The sequence below is a fragment of the Rissa tridactyla genome, chromosome 20, assembly GCF_028500815.1.
Source record: "Rissa tridactyla isolate bRisTri1 chromosome 20, bRisTri1.patW.cur.20221130, whole genome shotgun sequence".
NCBI classification, from domain to species: Eukaryota; Metazoa; Chordata; class Aves; order Charadriiformes; family Laridae; genus Rissa; species Rissa tridactyla.
In genome coordinates this window covers 5,690,756-5,712,221 of record NC_071485.1, presented here as the reverse complement: position 1 = coordinate 5,712,221, position 21,466 = coordinate 5,690,756, and the positions used below count along the sequence as shown (strand labels likewise).

Below are 21,466 nucleotides of genomic sequence, written 5' to 3'. Positions count from 1 at the left end.
CATCCAAAACTCCCCTGGGGCGGGGGGATGGGCAGGGATGAGCTGCAGCCTCCGCTGCGGGGCTCATTTACTCAAACCCCTTTACTGGGAGGACTGGAAACCAGCGGGCAGAGGCTGGCGGCCCCGCGGCAAACGAGGTTTTGCCGCGGGTTCATTCCCACGGAGATAAAGCCCGAGAGGCCATCGCCCCGGCGCCCTTCCGAGCATCCTTTTAAAACCAATAAGAACGAACCCAAGAAACCAGAATTCAAATTAAAGAATAAATAAATAAATAAAAAACCCCAACCCATACTTCAGGGAAGAAAGTGCCTCTCGCGGGAGACTTTAATGGCAGCGGCTGGGGGAGCCGAACCCCCCAAAATGGGGTTTTCCCCCCCCCCCCCCCCCGCCCCCGGTTATAGGAAGAAGAGCTTGTCGCAGAGCTGGGCGCCGGGCTCGTGGTGCAGGACCTGTCCCGAGAGGAAGGCCAGCTTGTGCGCGTATTTGCAGGGCGCGGGGACCCGGACGGTGCCCGGCCAGTTCCAGTAGAGGTGACAGAGCTTGAAAGTCAACCTGGGGACAGCGAGAGAAGGGGCGGGGGGGGGTGTGTGTGTGTGTGTGTGAGTGCTCCCCAGCATTCCCAGCTTGTGGCGTCGAGGTTTGGGGATCGGATCCTGCTCCCTACGGCAGCGGGAAGCCGTTACGGCTCGCTCTGCTCCCGGGGGTGTTTTTCTTCCCGATGACAGGAATTAAAGGTCAGGTGCTGCCTGGGCGCCGATAGTGGCTGATTGCATTAATTACCCAAGGACTGTTTGAGCCGCGTTTGAACCCGCTGCAGCTCTCCTTCAAGGCCACCCAGGCCACCGCCGTGTGACACAGATTCTCCTTTATCACCTTTGCAATTAGTTCTGGCCTGGAGAGGAGGCGAGACAGATGCCATCCTCCCCCTCGTCCGCTATCGAGTCCTCCCAGCTAACCCAGTACCAAGAGCAGGCTCAGCCCAGTCCCTGCTGCCCTCCCCGCCAGCTCCGGGGGACTGTTTTGTGACATAAAACCAGATTTTGGGGGCGGGAGGTGTCAGACGTGGGTCCCCACGCTGCAGAAGACAGCAAAAAGCCTGCCCTTACCTCTGCAGGTGCTCGTAGCTGAGGTTGGCCGTGTTCAGCACGCAGATGTAGCGCGTGGGGATGCTGCAGCCTTGGCGGGAGCAATGGGCCAACAAAAAGAAATCCTGCCTGAGAGGGAAGGAAGGGCAAGGTTTTGCGGCACGCCAGTTTTTTGTGGGGGTTGGTTTTTTTTTTTGTTTTTTGTTTTTTTTTAATGCACAAGGGGGTGTTTTCCACCCCACGCAGCTCTCCCCGCGAGCAGCCGGCACTGCCGCCACCGGCACTCACCAGTCCGAACTGGTGATGGTGTGGTCGATGACCGTTCCCGGAGGAGGGGAGGCGAACTGCTCTGCCCTCAGGGCGTAGAAATTGGTGCTGATCTGCTTCTGCACCACCACGACCACCATGCTGGGCTTGTAGTTCTCGAAGGTGTCGAAGCACTTCTGCATCTGGGGGATCTCGTACTTGAGCACGGTGTCGAGCTGGCTGTCGGACACGCCGTCCCTGTACACCACAATCTTCTTGGGCAAGCAGTGGTTCATCTGGGCGAGCGGAAAGTGGAAGAAGTCGCTGTTTTGGTTTTTCCCCCCCCCAACACCATGCATAGGACTGGCTGGCAAGGGGGAGATGCCCACCCTGGCAAGAAGCGGGGCGCTGGTCACCCACGGGGTGTCCAGGGTGGATAATACAGCGGTTTTGCAGCCTGCAAATTCAACCCATCGCCCGCCGGCTTTGCAGAAAACCCCCTGATTATGCTCAGAACCGACAAACGCATTTTAAAGCGGGTTTCAGAAGGGCTGGCAGGGCAGAGAGAAGCAGCGTTTCGTGCTAATCCTGCCCACGGGACCACCAAACTTCCCCTTTTCAGGGGTGGTTTTTTGTGTTTTTTTTTTTTTTTTTTTTTTTTTTTTTACAGCGCCCGCCGAAGTGATGGGAAAATCCCGAGAGCAGCCGGTCCCTGCCCCATCGCACGCTGCTTTTCTCACGCTGGGGACGTGCGGCGAAAGGACAGGGCTCAGCAGTTCCACGCCGACGACGGAGCGGAGGCGTTAACGTGGCACTTCCCCCAGTGCAAACTAATCCTCCAGGCACGTTCGCACGTTCCCCAGATAAAGGTGAGCTTCCCCGGGGCGCCGCATCCAGTCCAAAGGCTGCCGAGGACGTTTGCTCTCCCCCACCGAGAGGTTTGGGGTGTTTTTTCCCCTTGTTTGGAGGCGACGTTAAACCGCGGGAGGGATTTTTTTTTTTTTTTTCCCCCCATTTTGGCCTCACCTCGTGGAAATGCTGGAGGGCATCGGCCAGGCAGAGCCGCAGGCTGTCGGCGATCTCCTGGTGGGGCATCTGGAAGACCACCCTGGAGTACCACTTGGTGAGGACGCTGGGGACAGGAGGGGACGAGCGTCAGGCACCCCCTTTCTCCAGCCAAAGTCCACCCAGACGTTGCGCAAGCGAAACCCACCCCGGGCTGGGCGCTCGCGGCACCTTTCCCGGCACCGAGAGAGCGCTGAAGGCCACCACCGCGTCCAACATAAACACACCGGCTTCGCCCCTTTCCCAGCAAAGGGGAGGCAGCGGCGATGCCGGTGTGGGACCCCTCCGCATTCCCAGGGAAGAACAGAAGGAAAACCGCTTTTACACACCACCCCCCCCCCCGCACTGTGGGGTACCACGTACTGATTCATGCTGGCCACGAAGCCGATGACGGAGCGCATCCCTTTGCTGTGGCCGTGGTAGACGTCCATGCCGATGACCATCAGCTGTTTCTTGGTGGGGGTGGGGGGGTAAAAAGGCAGGTGGGAGTTAGGGATAAGTCAGACAGCTCCGGGCTGGCCTGCCGGGATCCCTCCGGCTGCGAAGGACATTGTACGCACAAAACAGAGACGCCAACCCCAATTCCGCAGATGGCTCACCCGCATCCCCACAGGGAAGCCCGTGACCGCACCAGTTTACACACCCCCGCCCCCCCCCCCCCAGCCCCCAGAGCTCGCAAACTCACGGCACGCGTGTCTCGCTCGCCTTACCAGGGGGATGTCCACCCCCCAGAGCTCGCCGCCCAGCTTGCAGTTCATCTGCAGCAGGACTTTCTGGACCACGCTCCTCATCTTGCCCGCCTGGCCCATGAGGGATTGTGCGTTGATGACCTGGCGGGGCAGGGGGCGGGGAAAAAAAAAAAAAAAACAGGGAAAACCGAGGCTGGAGATGCCCCCAGCGTGCCGGTGGTCCCGTTTTGCCGAGTCCCTTACCTACCTGGGAGGGCACCGGGGACTGCACGCAGCACAGCTTCTTGATGGCCCCGTACAAGTCCTCCCGGCTGCTGGAGATGATGCACAGGAGAAGCTGCACCTTGTCCTGCGGGGAGGGCGACGCAGGAGCATCAGATGCAGGAGCACCCAAGGAGACCCAGCGGCGGCACGGCCTGTCCTAACCTGCGCTATATCCCCCCCTCCCAGCCCCCCGCTCCTCACCTCGCTGCCCAAAATGCTTCGGATGGTCTTGGCGTAGGTCTCGATGCGGTCATCCTTCAGCTCCACCAAGGCGGGCCGGCTGATGTGCATGCCGATGGGGCCGCAGACGCTCTCCATGGCAGCCACCAGATCCTTCGCCAGGTCCTGCAGGCGCTTCGGGTAGACCAGCAGCCAGTAATTCATGGCGATCTAGGACGGGGAGGCCAGGACAGCCCTTGCCTCGGGGCCACGGCTGCCAAAACACGCAGCTCCCAGCCCTGCAGCACAGCGGGAAATTTGGGAGAGGGGAAAAAGAGCCCAAGAGGAACCTAAAGGGCACACAACATCCGATTGCTGCAGTCTGGAAGCCTTCAGCCACCCCAGGAGGAGGTGGGAAAGCAGACGCCACGGCCGCGTACCTCTAACCTCCTTAGGAAAACCAGGCTGACGCACAAAGCCAACATAAATAAGGGAAGGGTTTTAGCTCGAACAAGCTCAGGCGGGAGCGGGGCAGACGGGATGCCAGCACTAAGAAAACCCATCCCAGTTTTCAAACAAGGGGATGTTGTTGCGAGGTTCCGAGCCGTGGGCTCACCGTCGAGATGGAAGCTTCTCGCGTGACCTCCTTGTTCCAGCTCAGGTCCTCGGCGGGCAGGAAGGAGCTGTGCCGCAGGTTGATCCTCTCCGCGGGCAGGATTCGGCCCTGGGTCTGAAAGGAGCAGAAACCCACGGTAGCCCCGGTGCCGCCGCGGTGCGGCCATTGCCTGAATTCCCAGGGGGGGGCCCCCCCACCACAGCCCCTTACCCTGTGGATGTCCGGGTCCAGGGTGAGCCCCCAGCGCATCAGCTCCCCCGAGGCCTCCGGGCTGTCCTTGATCCTGCGCAGGAGGCTGGTGAGCCGCACGTAGTGCTGCCTGGGGCTCTGCAGCATCTCCCGCATCACGTCCTGCAGCGGGCGGGCACGGGAGGAGAGGGGTTGGGGAGCCCCCGGGTGTGATGGCGGGGGGGCTCCCCAAGCAGCGCCTGGCCAGGGCTCAGCTCTCCAAACTGGGCAAGCGCCGGCTCAGGGGAACGGGGATCACCAGACGCAGGCGTGCTCCGACCTTCAGCATTCGACTGTCCTTCTTTGTGTCGGGGATCCCGGTCATGAAGGTGAGCTCCGGCACGAGCAGCACCATGTCCAGACGACGCTACAGGGAGGGGGACAGGCACCGTCAGCCCCCCGAGGGGGCTGCAAGGCCCTGCCCTCCCGGCGACAGGTAGGTCAGGGGCTGGAGGAGGCAAGAAAAGACCGCGGGTCTCAATCTCCCCCCCCCAGCTCTCTGCGATCGGCTCACCTTCCCCTCCCGTGTCTGTTTTTCCCTGGGCCTGTGGATGAGCAGCGGCTGGTCCAGCTCCCTGATGGTGATGCCGTAGGCTTTGCTGGGCAAACAGCAGGGAGGTGGCATCAGGTGAGACATTCGCGCTCCTGCTCAGCCACCCTCGGTCAGAGCCGGGCATCAAGCCCTTCCCCACAGATGCTCATCCCAAAGGATGCTCCGTGGACCACTGCTACCTGTAGTACTCCACGAAGGTGATCTCCTCGCCGCTAAGCAGGGTGAAACTGTCCCTCGGGGTCTTGTTCCAGTCGATGTCGTCGACGCGGTAGGTGCGGTTGTTGTAGCGGGTGATGACCACGTTGCCCACCAGCTGCTTGGTGCACTCGTCCTGGAAGCTGCTGAGGCTTTGCTTGTAGATGGTGTGCCTGCGGCGGGGAGAGAGGGAGGAGGAGAGGCTCAGGGTGATGCTCCCTGCCCACGCTCCCCCCAAAATCAAACGCCTTTTGCCAAACAGCACCAGTGGCCACGAGCCCGGTGATCGTAGCCAGCATTGCCCTCGCTGAGAGACAGCCCTGGACACGGCTGCTGGAAAGCCACCCTCATCCCCAAAACTCCACGGGGCTCCTCTGTTTCTTTCCCCCCACCCTCTCTTACATGAAGTTCAGAACAGAATCGCTGCGGATGACTTTGTGGATGGGATCGACCAAGAGGAAGAGGCCGCCGTCCTTCTTCCGGATGCTGACGGAGTATCCCGGCCAAATCTGCAGCCTGCGACGAGGAGAAAAGATGCCCGACGGCGCCCGGGTTAAAACCGGAGCCGCCTGCACGGCGCTGCCAGAGGGACCGGGCAGCCATCCCGCTCGCCAAGGAGCACTCAAAACACAGAGGATTTATTTCCCAGCTGGCTGCCAGCTTTCAGCTAATAACCCCTGAATTGCACTGCAGAAAACAGGCGCTTCTGAGGTCAGGTTAACCAGAGCCGGCCAAGAGAGCTGACCTGGCAAAGGCTTCCGAATTTCCAGCCTTGCGCTACTGCCGGGGCAACAGGGACGTCCCTGTCTCGCACCCAAGTGAGCGGCAGGAGAAAACCACGTCCAGCACCCACCTGTAATGCTGTATTACGGTGGCCTGGGCAGATTCAAAGAAGTTTCTCCCAACCAGATTCATATCTAAGATTCTCATCACCCTAGGGAAGGCAAATAAAAGCAAGGATGGGCTCAGGCTTGGAGGGAGGAGGAGGAGGAGGGTCTTTTCCCTGGAGCTCGGGGAGGGTCTCCACTGTTCCTCACCTCCGGAAAACCACATTGTAAAAGGGGATGCAGAGATCCGAGCTGGGCTCGAGGACTTTGGTTATCTGGATGGTGATGGTGATCTCCTCCCCGTCGCTCCTCCGCTGAGCCTTCAGACTGACGGGCTGCAGGGCGACACGGCGCGTTAGTCAGGGCGGGGGGGATGCCCTCCTACCCAGCACATGGGCTGGAGACCCGGGGCGGGGGGCGGGTTGGGCATCCCCACGCCCCCAGACCAGCCAGAACAACCCCACCCTGGTGCAGATCACATCGTCCCTTACCTGGGGGAGCATGATGGGCAGGTAGAGGATGGTGCCGTCGAAGGCGGTCACGTCCCCCGTCACTGCCCGGTGCTGCTTCAGCATGGCAAAGCGGGCGCTCCTGCACTCCACCTCGGGGCTGTGGGAGACGGGGACGCATCACCTGCCACCGCTGGCAAGTCCTCGGTCCTTTAACCCCCGCTCTGCCCCCCAACGAGACTCCACTCAGGACCCCAACAACCCCACGAGGAGGAAAAGCCGGGGGCTCGTTTGCTTTGCTGCCCCACAGCAGCTCTGTCCGCAGCCCCGTGGCCGCGCCAGACGCTCCATCTAGCGGCTACTGGAATGGATGGAGGGACGGAGAGACAGGGAGGGCTCTGCCAAGGGGCGCCCACCCTTCGAGGGGCTGCGGGGGGGCCCGGCCCACCGTGCCCACGCCGATACCTGAAGGTGACATGGTACTGGTAGACGGCTTCGTTCTGGCAGTGGATTTTAACCAAGTTCAGCCCCAAGGCTAAGGCAGTTCCCTTAGCCACCGGTGCCCTAGGAGAGACAGAGCAGAGGCAGTATGGAGAGCTGGGACCCCAACACATGGGGCCGGGGCTCGCTGACACTTCACTTACGGTCTGCCGGCAGCCGGGGGGGTCCCTGGGGTGCGCGCAGGTGGCAGGGAGGGCCGGGGTCCCGGCGGGTGCAGGGTGGGTGCAGCGGCAATGCAGGGCTTCCCGCGGGATGGCACGGCGGCTTGTCTCCCGGGGGGAGCAGGCAGCACGTCCCCTCTGCCTCGCCACAAGATCCTGCGTCCCCGGAGCAGGCAGAGGTGAGTCCCAGCACGCTGGGGACACGCCGGTGGTATCCTGGCTGCAAACCCCCTGTGACGGCCATCCCTACCACCCCCTAGGGCATCCCTCAGCAATCCCCCCCCTCCAGCAGCCAGGTCCCCCTGCTTGTGCCCCACACACAGTGGGTGCTCCCTGCCCGGAGACGCTCAAAACACCGAATTTTGGAACAGGAGGTGGCACAGGTGGCTCGGTCACAACAATGGTGTCACTTACAGAGCATCCCCCGGCCCACCACCACCCGAGTCAGCCATTAAACCATCAGAAGGACTTGAGGCCAAGGTGTTGGGGGGGGACAGACAGAGGGGGACTCACCGCCCGCGTGTGGGGAGTGCTGCCGCCGCCCCCTCCTCCTCCTCCTCCTCCTCCACCGCTGGGCTGGGCTGCGCCAGAGCCTCCACCATGGTGCCGCGGCCTGTGGGAAGGAGAGGGCATGGTGGGTGGTGGGGGGCCAGACCAGGTCTCGCTGCGTCCCCCCGCCCCATCCCGGGCACAGCCACCTACCGAGGGGCCAGTCCCCGGCCTCCAGCGAGGGGCAGGGCCGCTCGCCCAGGCCTAGGCTGCACAGCAAGGCAGAGAGAGGCGCCACGGCGGGCCGGGGCTCAGGAGGGCCAGGCCGGGGCAGGCGCTGGGCTTGTCCCGGGAGCCCCCGCAGCCTGCCCGGGTGAGCGGGACCGGGGCCGGGGAGGCGGAAGGGCCGGGGAGGCGGAAGGGCCGGAGAGGCTCCATGGCCGCCCCGTCGAGGCGACGGCCCGCAGCGCCGAGCACGCCGCCGCCGACGCACTGCGCAGGCGCGGCCCCGCCCACCCCCGCCGGCCGCGCCCTCTTATTGGGCAGCTCGATGGCCACGCCCCGCGCGGCGGGGCCCAATTCCCGCGCGGGAGGGTAGAGTTCAGCACCGCGGACAGCGACCGGCGAGGGGGCGTGGCCCAGGCAGGAAGGGGGCGTGGCCGGGGCAGGAGCTGGGGCGGGGGGGCTGAGATGGGATCGGGGCGGGGGGGGGGGGGGTAAAATGGGGCCGGTGTAAGATTTCATTGGGGGGGGGGGGGGTAAGATAGGGGGTAGGGAGGCATAAGACGGGATGGGGGTAAGATAGGATGGGATAGGACAGGGATATGATGGGATGCAGGGTAAGATGGGATAAAGCGGGGAGGATAAAATGGGATGGGAGTAAGATTTCATGGGACGGGGGGGTAAGATAGAAGGTAGGGAGGCATGAGATGGGATGGGGGTAAGATAGGATGGGGTAGGACAAGGATAAGATGGGATCGGGGGTAAGATGGGATAGAGTGGGGGGGTAAAATGGGGTAGGAGTAAGATTTTATGGGGTGGGGGGGTAAAATAGAGGTTAGGGAGGCATAAAATGGGATGGGAGTGAAGTAGAATGGGGTAGGACAGGGATAAGATGGGATGAGGGGTAAGATGGGACAGGGTGGGGGGGTAAAATGGGGTGGGGGATAAGATTTGATATGGCGGCGGGGTAAGATAGAAGGTAGGGAGGCGTAAGATGGGATGGGGGAAGGATTGGATGGGGTGGGTAAGATGGGATGGGGGGGTAGGGTGGGACAGGGGTAAGATGGGATAGGGTGGGAGGGGTAGAATGGGATGGGGGGGTAAAAGTAAGATGGGATGGGGTAAGATTGGGGGTAGGGAGGTGTAAGATGGGATGGGGAGGTGTAAGATGGGATGGGGGAGGTAAAATGGAATGGGGGTTAAGATGGGATGAGGCGAGGGGTGGGGGGGCAAGAGCCAAGGGGCAAGTGCAGCCCCCGCTCCGCTCCGCACGGGCAATTGGTGCCTCCCCGCCCTCCCCCCGGGAGGATTTGGTTCCATGATGGCAGACCCTTGGGTGATGCCTTCCCCCCCCCCCGCCCCCCCAAGACACGCAGCCTCCTGCCCCCACCGTGGGGATGCGCTGGTGGCCACGCACTGGCCCCCTCCCATGCTGCAGCAGTGCCCAGGGCCAACACTGGTCCCTGGGGGGGGTTCCCCACATCCCGCCACCTCCACGCTGCTTCCTCGGCATGGAGCAGGGAGATGCTCAGGGCTGGGGGGGGGGGGGGGGGGGGGGTGCTCAGCCCTGGGGGTGGCCGGAAAGGCTGTGGGGCCCCCCCTGGCCCTCCCAAGAGAGTGGCGGGTGAGTAGGTGGCCGAGGACGTGGCCCCACGTGCCAGCACTGAGCGTGTCACGCCGGGGACGGGGCCCGACAAGCTGGTGGCAACGGGGGGGGGGGGGGCTGGTGGCAAGGAGGTTGGGGGGGACAGCTGCCGGGGGCACCGCGGAGGAGACGGGAAGAGATGGAGCAGCCCCACACCGGGGCGGGGGGTGGGAAAAGAGCTTTTTATTCCACATTTTTCCCCGCAGGCGCGTGTCCCGCTCTCCCCAGCCTGTGCACAGCTGCTGGAGAGCCGGGGGGGGGGACACACCAGGGTCCCGCACATCCAGAAATCCGTGAGATGTAGGCAGACACAGCCCCTGCCTGTTTGGCACGGGAAGGGGGCGGTGGGTCTGGGGGTCAAAGCCGGAGCCCCCAGCCCCGGTGCTGCCCCACTGCAGGGCCGGGAAGGAGGTAGGAGCCATCCCTGCGCCCACACCTGCAGAAGACACCTCTCCGTGTCCCCAGGCTGGAGGGTCCGAGGGCACCGCAGGGTCCCCGAGCTGCGCGGGGAGCGTCCCCACGGGCTGCGGGCATGGGGCTGAGCACCCCCCCCGCTGCCGGCTCCCCCCGGGCTACCGGTGCCGGTGCTCCAGCAGAGCCTCGAAGTCCGGGGAACACACCAGCTTGTGCTTCACGTGGCCCAGGACGATCATCTCCCCCGTCCGGTTGTCCCCGATGCCGACGGACACCAGCTCCTGTTCCAGCAGGGAGAAACGCCCGTAAGCAGCCCAATCCCACGGGAAACGCTTTAATTGTGGTTGGGAGAAGGGCTTGAGGTCCCTGCCCGCTGCTGGGGGCGGGGGGGTGGTGTCCCTAAGCCGGGAGGAGATGTGCCCCCCACTGCTACACACACCTCAGGGGACAAGAGCAGCCACAGGGATGCTGGGGGGTGCCACGACCCTGCTCCTCCCTGATGGCCCCAGGGACCCCCCAACCCCAAGGGGCTATGGTGGGGTGCAGCCCCACGAACCAGGTCCCCAGACACCCCCCCACACACACCCGACCCTGTACCTGTAAGAAGGAGCAGGGGGTCCCCATGGTCACGTCCAGGGTCACCTTGCCCAGCACCAGCTGCACCTTTCCCGACTTTCGGACGAGCAGTTTCCCCACCTGCCCCTCGGGGAGGTCGGCCAGGGTGCAGGTATTCTCCGCCTGCTTCACCTCCTGCCACCGCGGGATTGGGGGGTGGGGAACGACACACAAATCACCACCCTGTCCCCCGTCGTCCCCCCTCCACCGCCCCCTCCGTCGGGCCCTTACCTGGCTCTTCTCCTGCTTCACCACCACCACCTGCCCTTCCTCGTTTTGCAGCTCCGTCTTGATGGGTTTGGCGTCGTGGGTGGGGGGCTGGCCGGGCAGAGTGTCGGGCAGCTGGAGGAAGAGCAGCTCCTCTTCCCCCGACAGGCTCAGCCGCTGCAGCAGCTCGGCCACCGACACGTCCCGGGGAAAACCCGGGGGGGGTCCTTTGCTTTGCAGCGGTTTGGGGGGGGGTTCCTCGTCGCACGGCTCTTCTTTCACTGGCACCGGGGGCGAGAGGGGGCGGGTGGGCACAGAGAGGTGGCGGGTGGGCATCAGGGATGGTGGGTGGGCACCAGACGTGGTGGGTGGGCACAGAGAGGGGGCGGGTGGGCATCAGTGATGGCGGGTGGGCATGGAGAGGGGTCGGGTGGGCATCAAGGGTGGTGGGTGGGCACCAGACATGGTGGGTGGGCACAGAGAGGGGGCGGGTGGGCATCAGTGATGGTGGGTGGGCACGGAGAGGGGTCAGATGGGCACCAGACATGGTGGGTGGGCATGGAGAGGGGTCGGGTGGGCACCAGACGTGGCAGGTGGGCATGGAGAGGGGTCGGGTGGGCATCAGACGTGGTGGGTGAGCACGGAGAGGGGGCGGGTGGGCATCAGGGATGGTGGGTGGGCATCAGGAATGGTGGGGGGGCACCAGACATGGTGGGTGGGCATGGAGAGGGGGCGGGTGGCCATCAGAGATGGTGGGTGGGCATCAGGGATGGTGGGTGGGCACCAGACGTAGCGGGTGGGCATCAGAGGTGGGACAGCCCCCCCCACGCCCACTGGGTTTCTCCCCCCGCGAAAAGCACCTTTCACTGGTGGGTCCAGCTCCATCTTCTCCTCCTTGGGGCTGGGCAGCCAGGGCTGGGCGTCCTCCTGCTCCGTTGCCTCCTCCTTGAAGAGCCAGCCCGAGTGGGCCAGCGGCAGCTGCACCGGCTTGTTACGGATGTCGTTCTTCAGCCCTGGGTCATCCAGGAACTACGGGGATGGGAGAAGAGACACTGAACACGGCCCCGGTGACACCGAAGCCACCCGGCCCGGCCCCACTCACATCGTCCTTCTGCAGCATCCGCAGGATCTGCTTCGTCTCCTCGTCCGTCTCCCTCTTCTCCTTCTTGATGTTGATGATGTGGGAAGGGCCGAAGTCCGACACGTCCACCGTCTTGTCCCAGGAGCCTGCTGGGGAGCAGGGAACAGCCCCGGGGGTGAGCCCCCAGCCGGGTGGGACACCCCAAAATCTTCCCCCACTCCTCCCCGGGAATGGCGGCGGGGAGGGGGGCAGCTCCCCTTACCTTTCTTCTTCATCATTTCAGCAGGACCCTGCTCGAAGATGGAGTGGGACTGGATAACCTCGGGCCGGCCCCGGCCCCGGCCGTGCCCATCGCGTTGCCGGTCCCGCTCCCGTTCCTTCTTCTCCTTCTTGACGGTGACGTCCTCTCTGGGCCTGGGGAGCGGGGAGGTGGCCTGTCACCCTGTCCCCCTGCCGCCAGGTTGCCCTCTCGGGGGGCTGTTTTGCCCACCGAGACCCTGCCGCGTTGGGTACCCGCCCGGCGAAACCGCGCCCCGCGGAAACGCTGACGAGGCCACTTACTCTTCCTTGATCTTCCTGCTAATTATGTTGGGGGTGAAGGTTTTCTGCAAACGAGAGCAGAGGGACAAGTCGCTGCACGAGCCCAGATAAGCAACAGAAACCAAACCGGCCGCGGGGCTGGAGGAGGCGGATGGGCACGTGGCCACGTCCCGCTCCCCCCACAGCACCCCGACCCCCCCGGGGGTCTCTCCTCGCACCCACACCCCAACAGCGGGGCAGGGTCACCCCAAAAAGGGCGGTTTTGGGGACACCCCCCCCCCCCCAGGTTACTCACCTTCTTCGGGCCTAGCAAGGTGAGGGGGCTGGAGGAGGTGCCTCCCCCCCACCAGAGCACCCAGAACCCCCCCCAGCTGCTGCTCTGGGGGTCCCTCCTCGCACCCACCCCCCAACAGTGGCACAGGACGTCACCCTGAAAGGGGTGGTTTTGGAGACCCCCCCCAAAAGGGGTACTCGCCTTCTTCACACCTGCCAAGGTGAGGGGGGCTGGAGGAGGCAACGGAGGACGCGGCCACATCCCGCTCCCCCCAGAGCGCCCCGACCCCCCTGGGGGTCCCTCCTTGCACCCACAGCCCAACAGTGGGGCAGGAGACAGGACCACCCCAGAAGGGGCGGTTTTGGGGACCCCCCCAAAAAGGGGTACTCACCTTCTTCACACCTCCCAGGGTGAGGGGGGCTGGAGGAGGCGGCTGGGGACCCGGCCAAGTCCCAAATGGACCAGGTCCCCCCACCGGAGCACACCAACCCCCCCCGGGGTGCTGCTCCAGGGGTCCCTCCACGCACCCACACCCCAAACGGTGGGGCAGGAAGCAGCGTCACCCCAAAAGGGGCGGTTTTGGGGACACCCCCCCCCCCCCCAAAAAGGGGTACTCACCTTCACACCTCCCCGGGTGAGGTGAGGTGGGTTGGAGGAGGTGGATGGGGATCTGCCACGTCCCGCTCCCCCCAGAGCACCCCAAACCCCCCCTGGGCTGCTGCTCCGGGGGTCCTCTCCTCGCACCCACACCCCAGCAGTGGGGCAGGAGGCAGGATCACCCCGAAAGGGGTGGTTTTGGGGATCCCCCCCCCCCACCCCCCAAAAGGGGTACTCACCTTCTTGACGCCTCCCAGGGTGAGGTCCCGGGAGCGGATGGAGGGCAGGCGGCCGGGGGTGAGGGGGGGGGGCGGCCGGGCGCCTCCCGAGCACCCCCCGCGCCCCGGGGAGCCCCGGCCGCAGGCTGCTGGGGGAGCCGGTGTCGCCCGAGCCCCCCTCCGCCATCCTCTGCCTGGCCCTGGAGGGGGGGACAGATGGTCAGGGGCACCCAGGGTCAGCCCCCCCCCTCACCCCCAAATAGCACCCCCTCATATATACTCCCCCCGAGGGTGCTCCCCCCGCACCATGGTGGTCACCCCGCCCCGGACCTACTCGTTCCCCCTCCCCAGAGTGCTCCACCCCCGCAATGCACCCCCCCCAGACCCACTTGCACCCTCTCCCCAGGGGGCTCACACCCCCCAGAGCCACTTGCACCCCTATCCAGGGGGCTCAGCCCCGCCATACACCCCTCCGGACCCACCGGCACCCCCTCCCCAGGGTACTCCTCCCCAATTCGCCCCGCCAGACTCACTCGAACCCCCCTTTCCCATGGCGCTTCCCCCCCCCAAGACCCATCCACACCTCTTTCCAGGGGGCTCAGCCCCCCATACCCCTCCCCAAACCCATCGGCACACCCTCCCCAGGGTGTTCCCCCCCTCCAGACCCACTCACACCCCACTCCCCGGAGTGTTTCCTCCCCACGCACCCCCCCAGACCCACTAGACCCCACCCCAGGGGGCTCAACCCCCCCACACACCCCTCCGGACCCACCGGCACCCCCTCCCCAGGGTGCTCCCCCCCTCCGGACCCACTCGCCTCCTTCCCCAGGGTGCTGCCCTCCCCCCCGACCCACTCGCCCCCCTTCCCAGGGGGCTCAGCCCCCCCATACACCCCCCGGACCCACTCGCATCCCCCTCCCCAGGGTGTTTCCCCCCCCCATGCACCCCCCCGGACCCATTCGCCCCCCACCCCAGGGAGCTCACCCACCACGGAGCCACTCGCCCCACTTCCCAGGTGGCTCAGCCCCCCATAAACCCCCCCAGACCCACTCGCCCCCCCTCCAGAGCCGCTCACCCCACGCCACGCTGCCCCTTACCCTGCCCGGGGAACCACCGGCTCGCCGCCCCACTGCGCATGCGTCCCGTGCGACGGGCCCTTCCCGGAGAGACGCCGCTGCCGCCATCTTTGTTACGGGCACGCGGGGTCTGCCAATGGGCCGCCATCTTTGTGCTTGGCACTGCCCGGCCATGCCGAAGGTTGCGGCGCCATCTTTGTGATGGGCAGTGCCCGGCTCTCCGGAGGGGGCACGGTGGGGGGAATGGGATGACAGCGGGGAGGTTGGGGGGCCGGGGGTGTCATTCACCCCGTCATTTGAACCCCCCCCTTCATCTTGGGCTCAAACCACCCCTCCAGCATCTCCTGCAGCCCGGGGTGGGGGGGGAGGTCCCAACCAATCTACACACTGACGCGCGTGGGCGCTCGGAGGGGGGAAAATGAGCTTTTTTTGGGGTCCCCCCCAAAACCACCACATAGTGGGGGTCCCCCACAACACCATCAGCGAAGCATCAATCCCCCCCACACCTTTTTTTTTTTTTTTTGGCTTTGCACCCACATTTCCCACCGGGGGGCACAGCTGGGTACCAGCATCCCCGGTGGGTACCAGCATCCCCCGGCAATCACTGCATCCCATTTTTTGGGGGGGCCGGGGGGGGTGTCCCGGTTGTGCCGCCCCCGGCACAACCGGGACACCCCCCCCCCGCCCCCCCAAACAACGGGGGGGGTTCAGGCAGAAGCTGCCCACCACCCACCCACAGCCCCCCGCTCCTCTCGCTGCCTCCATCCCCTGACGCCGGCCACAACCCTCCACCCCATTGGGCAAAAGAAGAAGAAGGGCTGGTTTATTTTTTTTATTCCCACCCCTTTCCAAGCTGCTCGGTATCTATTTTTCCTTCTTTTTTTTTTTTTTTTTTTTTCCCTCCCTCCTCTGGAGGGTGTTTTTTTTTTTTTTTTTTTTTTGCTATTTCCGAGCTGGCTGGGAGGATCCCAGTCGCAGCAGCCGCAGGCAGCAGCGCGGCATCGTCGGGTACCGCGTTGTCACCGGCATCCTTTGCCCTTCCCGTTCGCCTCGGCCCCACCGGGGCTACCTTGCCCTGTCACCTCACCGCCATCCCACCGCATCCCGGCAGCCCCCCGGCACGGCCAGGTAAGGGCCTCACCACCACGGTGCCACCAGCAACATCCTGCTGGCATCGGGGGTTGCTCGGGGGATGTGGCGTGCGTGGGGACACGGGGGACGCAGAGTGCGTGGGGACACGGGGGACGCGGTGACACGGAGCATCACGATGTGGCTACGAAGCTCCCGGTACAGGAGAGCCCCCCCCACGCCTCCACCGGGCACGGGGCTGGCACGCTGTCCCCAAAGCGGTGACCTTCTTCCATGCCCGAGGGTGGTGGTGGGGTGTCCAAGTGACACCCCCACATAGATGACACCCGGCTGGGGGGGGGTGTCCGGGTGGTGGGGGAGGCTGGGGGTGCGCAGTGTGGCTCGCCGCAGGGCTGCGGGGGCAAGCGGGCACCCTGCCGCGGGGTGCCGGCGTGTGCCGTGGCTCTGCGCACACAGCGGGGGACACAGACGCGTGGCCGTGGGTGGCCGTGGGTGGCCGTGGGAGCGTGCCCACGCGTGGGGTGGATGTGCCAGGCGCTGTTTGTGGCGGTTGCGATGCCGTGCGGCGGTTGCGGGGCAGGGGGGGAGCCATCACGGAGGAGCTGGGGTGTGGGTGGCCGCGGGCACGCGTGTGCCAGCCGCCGTGGGCGCACGTGGGTTGCAGCGAGCGTGTTGGTGGCCCCGCGGTGCCGCGGCTCGGGTGGGCGCCCACCATGGCATTGCTTCTCCTTGCGGGGCTTACACAAGCCTTGGGGTCCCCGTCCCCCTCCGCCCCCGACAGCCCCCCCCAGTGCATCCCCTGGCTGCTGTGCCACTGTGCCACCGACGGCATCGCTGTGCCCACCCCGGGGTGCGAAGCCCCCCACGCACCCACCCCGCCGAGCGGCTTCCCCAGGGTGCAGGGAGGTGAGCGCAGCCACGGGGAAACTGAGGCACGGGGCGGCCGCGGGCCAGGGCAAAGGCGGATCCAGCTTTTCCAGTGCCCTCGTCCAACCCTCCCCTCTCCCAGCACTCCCTCCGCTCCCCTTGTTTTTCTTTCCCCACCCGGTGTTGAGCAAACCCCGAAACACCCACTGGCGACGAGCCGGGGCCCCGCGGCATCCCGGGGGAGCGGCTGGGGCTCCCCCCCGCACCCCCTCCAATCCTGCGCAGCCGCTTTTCCCCCCCTGAACGGGCTTGTTCCCGGCTTCCCGCTGCCTGCTCCTGCCTGCGTTGCCTATTCCTGGCTGCCCGCCGCTTTTCCACCCCGCTGCCATCTGCTCCGCCGCGGGGGGCCACACCGGCGCGGGCGGCCGCCCCCCCCCCCAACTCCCCCCGGCAGCTGCCGCCGTGGGCAGTGGGGTAACCCCCTCCCCTTGCCACCCTTCAGTGTGTCCGTCCCCCCCCAATCCTGCTCCTCTGCCCGCAGGAGCGCAGCCCCTCCGGCCATGGAGCTGCTTTCCACCCCCAAAAACATCGAGATCAACAACATCACCTGCGACTCCTTCCGCATCTCCTGGGCCATGGAGAAGGGGGACCTGGAGAGGGTCACCCACTACTTCATCGACCTCAACAAGAAGGAGAACAAGAACTCCAACAAGTTCAAGCATCGGGTGAGCCCGGGGCGGGGAGACCCGGGGGGAGAAGCGGCCCCCCCCCCCCCCCCCCCCCCAACCCCGTTCCCGGGGAGAGGAAGAGCGGGTTTTAGGGGGGAAAACAGCTTTAGAGCCCAATCCCACGCTGATCTGGGGACAAATCGCCCGTGGGACACGGCAGGCGGAGGGGTCCGGGATGGGGACGGGGGCGTGACCGACCCCCCCCCTCCCCGCGCCCCCGCGGGGGGAGCAGAGCCGCAAACCGCTCCCGCTCCCCCTCCCCTTGGATGCGAGTTACTAATTCAGGACGTTTTTAGCAGCGCGGTTGCCAGGGTGATGCTATTTAATGTTTAACATTTTTTTTTTATTTTTTTTTCTCCTCCCCAATAATAAGGGGGGTGGTAGTGGGAGGTGGGGGGGGGGGGGGGGGGGATATTTTTTTTTCCCCTGTGTCTCCCGACTTCAGCATCCGCCGTTGCCACAGAAACGGCTCTGCACTGCGGTGCTGCTCGGTGGCCTATTGACACCGTGAGATGCCGCCGGGAGCGGGGGGGTCCCCAAGAACCCCCTTGGGGGGGACCCCTCATCCCCTGTCCCAGCTGCGGCTTTGCCGGGAGGTGCGGGAAGGCGGGGAGAAGGGAGATCTATGGGGGCTGGAGTGTGTGTGTGGGGGCAACATCACGCCGCTTTGGGGGTGTCTCAGCACCGGGCAAACCCCGGCAAAGGCACCGGCGAGGATATTTTGCAGCGTGTGGTACCCGGCAGCATCCCCCCGGCAGCGAGCAGGGATGCTGGAGGAGAGGGGAAGTGGGGGGCGGGAGGGGATGATGCCACCCTGCCTGACCCTCACCCCTCGGCGCAGGATGTCCCCACCAAGCTGGTGGCCAAAGCGGTGCCGCTGCCCATGACGGTGCGGGGCCACTGGTTCCTGAGCCCCCGCACCGAGTACAGCGTGGCGGTGCAGACGGCGGTGAAGCAGAGCGACGGCGAGTACCTGGTGTCCGGCTGGAGCGAGACGGTGGAGTTTTGTACCGGGGGTGAGCTGTGGGTGGAGGTGGCCGAGCCGGGCGCTGCTGGGACCCGGGACAACCGGGAGGACGGGGGAGATGCCGGGAGCTTGCACAAGCCGGGCGGGTTGGAGCGGCAGCTGATGAGTGGGAGGCAGGAGGTGCGGGGAGCGGGAGATGCGGGCAGGGATGGGCTGCCCGGGGGTGGGTGGGTGGTGGTGGTGGGGGGATGGAGACACCCTGATGTCCCCCCGTCCCCAGATTACGCCAAGGAGCACCTGGCCCAGCTGCAGGAGAAAGCCGAGCTGATCGCCGGCCGTATGCTGCGCTTCTCCGTCTTCTACCGCAACCAGCATAAAGAGTATTTCCAGCACGTCAGGTACCCCCCAGCCCCTCTGCCCCACCAGCCCCAGGGACACCTGGTCCTTGCCGGAGGCCACGTCCCCTGACCCTCCCTGTGTGTCCCTCCTCCTCCTCCTCCTCCTCTTCCTCCTCCTCGCAGGATGCACTGCGGGAACGTGATGAAGCCCTCGCTGAAGGACAACAGCGGCAGCCACGGCTCGCCCACCAGCGGCATGCTGCACGGCATCTTCTTCAGCTGCAACACCGAGTTCAACACCGGGCAGCCCCCCCAGGACTCCCCCTACGGCCGGTACCGCTTCCAGATCCCGGCTCAGCGTCTCTTCAACCCCAACACCAACCTCTACTTCGCGGACTTCTACTGCATGTACACCGCCTACCACTACGTGGTCCTGGTCCTGGCACCCAAGGGTTCCTCGGGGGATCTCTTCTGCCGGGAGCGTCTACCCCAGCTGGACATTTCCTCCAACAAGTTCCTGACGTGCTGCGTGGAGGAGGGCGAGCTGGTGTACCGCCATGCCCAGGACAGCATCCTGGAGGTCATATACACCGAGCCGGTGGACCTCAGCCTGGGCGTGCTGGGGGAGATCAGCGGGCACCAGCTGATGAGCCTCTCCACCGCCAACGCCAAAAAGGACCCCAGCTGCAAGACGTGCAACATCAGCGTGGGGCGTTAAGGCTGGGGGGCCTGGCAGGGCCGGGGAGGGGGACGGGAAGCGGCCGGGGGGGGTGGGTTTCACCCATGGACGTTGCCGGGTGGAGGACGCGGATGGGTGCGGGGGACCCGGCCGGGGGAAACAGCGGCGTTGCCCGTGTCCCTGCCCGCCGGGGGAAGGAGCCGGCGGGACCCTCGCCCAGCGCGGAGGCAGAGCCCGCGCCGCCCTGCGCCCCCAAGGAAGGAGCCTTCATCTCCTGGACTGGCCGACCAGCATCATCGTCGCCGGGGTGAGCCCCGCGCTCCGCCGCCGCGGGACCCCCCTTCCCCTCCGCCGCCCCCTGCATCCCCCCCGGTTCCCCCTACACCAGGGCTGGCCCCCCCCCTCGCCATCCCCGTTCCCCCCCGGGGGGTTCGGCGGAGGGGCTGGAAGCACCCCCCCGGTTTTGAACTGCTCCCAGGGACGGAGGGGTGCTCGGGCAGGGACCCCTTCCCGCCTCCCGCCGGCGCCACTTTGGGGCTGCAGTGTCCGCAGTGGTGTGTGTGTGTGGGGGGGGGGACGCTGGCGGTGTACCCCCCCTCCGGCCCCGTGTCGTGTTCGCTCTCTGCTCTAGCCATCGCTGTGTGCCGCCCGAACCCCCGGCCCCGCGGCCCAGGAGGCAGCCGGAGGAGCCGGGGCCGGGGGGAGAGCGGAGCTGAGCCCCCCCCTCCCCCCCAGCCCTGCGTCCCCCCTTCCGCCGCCCCCCGCATGAGCCGTCGGCAGCATGGCGCTTGCGTGCCGGCCCCCCCCCCACCCCGGGCTGCCCGCTCCCCGTCTCTGTGTATGCGATGCACGCTGTAACGGTAGAAGAGAACAAACCCCCCCCCCGGTCCCCGAGCATCCCTGTGCTGTGCTGGCGGTGTATCAATAAACTCTGTGCGGTCGCCACCGGCCGTGTCACTCGCCTCTGTCCCCCGCCAGGACCCCCAGAAGCGGCTCCAGGCCCCCGTCTGGCTCAGGGAGGGGGGGGACAGGGCTTTGCGGGTGGCACGGAGGGATGCTGCGGCAGCCACGGGCACCCTGGTCCCCTTGCCAGCCCCAGGACGGCCACCAAAGTTTGGGTTTGGCACCTCCTCGCCCATCACCGCGGCTGCAAACCCTGCTGGGTGACAAGCCCTGGTGCCCGTCACCGTCCCGTTTGGGCACAGCCAACTCCGGGGCATTCCCTGCCCAGGCAGCGCTTTCCACGCCGCCACTGCTGCCTGTCCCTGGCATCCCGCTTGCAAACGGGTCCCCGAGCATCCCTGTGCTGTGCTGGTGGCGTATCAAACCCTGTGCCATCGCCACCGGCCGTGTCACATGCCTCTGTCCCCCGCCAGGAGCCCCAGAAGCAGCTCCAGACCCCGGTCCAGCTCGGGGAGAGGGGGACAGGGCTTTGCAGGTGGCACGGAGGGATGCTGCGGCAGCCACGGGCACCCTGTTCCCCTCGCCAGCCCCAGGACGGCCACCAAAGTTTGGGTTTGGCACCTCCTCACCCATCACCGCGGCTGCAAACCCTCCTGGGTGACAAGCCCTGGTGCCCATCACCGTCCCGTCCGGGCGCAGCCCACTCTGGGGCCCTCCCTGCGTTTCCACGCCACCACTGCTGCCTGGCCCCAGCATCCCACCGCAAACGGGGTGTGGAGCATCCCCGTCGCCCCATCAGGGGACAAGGGGAGGAAGGAGGGGACGCACAAAGCTGCACGAGGGAGCGCGAGGCGGGCGCGGGGGCCCGTGCCGCAGCCCACCAGCCATCTGCTCGCGGCGGGCGCGGGCGGGCGGCGCGGCGTGGGGACGCGGCTGGAGCAGGCGGTGGCTGCAGCACGCGGTGGCTGCGGCACGTGGCACCCCAACCGCCCCACGCCGGGGACAGCGACTTGCTATGGGGACGGGTGACTTGCTATGGGGCTGTGTGATTTGCTATTGGGGTGGGCTACTTGCTATGGGGACGGTGACTTGCTATGGGGATGAGCAACTTGCTATGGGGCTCGTGACTTGCTGTGGGAACAGTGACTTGCTATGGGGAAGGGCAACTTGCTATGGGGATGGGTGACTTGCTATGGGGACGGTGACTTGCTATGGGGATGGACAATTTGCTATGGGGACGGTGACTTGCTATGGGGACGGTGACTTTCTACAGGGGTGGACAATTTGCTATGGGGACAGTGACTTGCTATGGGGACGGTGACTTGCTATGGGGACGGTGACTTGCTATGGGGCGACTCCGGCTCAGCTGGGACGCTCTCCGGGCTGAGATATGGGGGTGGGGAAGGAAAGGTGTGGGGTGAGCACCTACCTGCAGAGCTGCCCAAAAGCAGGAGTCCCGGCGGGGTGTGGGGGGGGACA

At 65.8% G+C, this 21,466-nt stretch overlaps 3 protein-coding genes across 3 annotated transcripts; 1 reads left to right on the top strand and 2 right to left on the bottom strand.

Moving 5' to 3' along the window:
- Nucleotides 1–383: 383 nt before the first annotated feature.
- Nucleotides 384–9,816, bottom strand: PIWIL2 (piwi like RNA-mediated gene silencing 2). The gene is made up of 22 exons (XM_054180936.1): nucleotides 9,663–9,816; nucleotides 7,741–8,019; nucleotides 7,552–7,651; nucleotides 7,021–7,194; nucleotides 6,842–6,940; nucleotides 6,419–6,536; nucleotides 6,138–6,262; nucleotides 5,954–6,034; nucleotides 5,503–5,616; nucleotides 5,085–5,273; nucleotides 4,867–4,951; nucleotides 4,633–4,719; nucleotides 4,335–4,475; nucleotides 4,125–4,238; nucleotides 3,551–3,739; nucleotides 3,333–3,434; nucleotides 3,107–3,226; nucleotides 2,760–2,848; nucleotides 2,358–2,463; nucleotides 1,374–1,627; nucleotides 1,107–1,214; nucleotides 384–552 (listed from the first exon to the last, which is right to left on the bottom strand). Exons 1-22 carry the CDS (start codon nucleotides 9,814–9,816, stop codon nucleotides 396–398), a joined length of 2,985 nt encoding a protein of 994 aa, XP_054036911.1. The 3' UTR covers nucleotides 384–395.
- POLR3D (RNA polymerase III subunit D) lies at nucleotides 9,563–13,535 on the bottom strand. Its single transcript, XM_054180873.1, is given in 9 exon segments — nucleotides 9,563–10,089; nucleotides 10,406–10,558; nucleotides 10,655–10,911; nucleotides 11,491–11,659; nucleotides 11,733–11,857; nucleotides 11,974–12,125; nucleotides 12,273–12,316; nucleotides 13,362–13,433; nucleotides 13,435–13,535. Coding segments are annotated over 9 exon segments (1,188 nt in total). The 5' UTR covers nucleotides 13,528–13,535; the 3' UTR covers nucleotides 9,563–9,966.
- A 1,899-nt stretch (nucleotides 13,536–15,434) lies between these two features.
- Nucleotides 15,435–19,123, top strand: PHYHIP (phytanoyl-CoA 2-hydroxylase interacting protein). The gene is made up of 5 exons (XM_054180874.1): nucleotides 15,435–15,544; nucleotides 16,914–17,097; nucleotides 17,942–18,116; nucleotides 18,348–18,465; nucleotides 18,589–19,123. The coding sequence occupies exons 2-5, from the start codon at nucleotides 16,933–16,935 to the stop codon at nucleotides 19,121–19,123; spliced, it is 993 nt and encodes a 330-aa protein (XP_054036849.1). The 5' UTR covers nucleotides 15,435–15,544; nucleotides 16,914–16,932.
- Nucleotides 19,124–21,466: the final 2,343 nt, after the last annotated feature.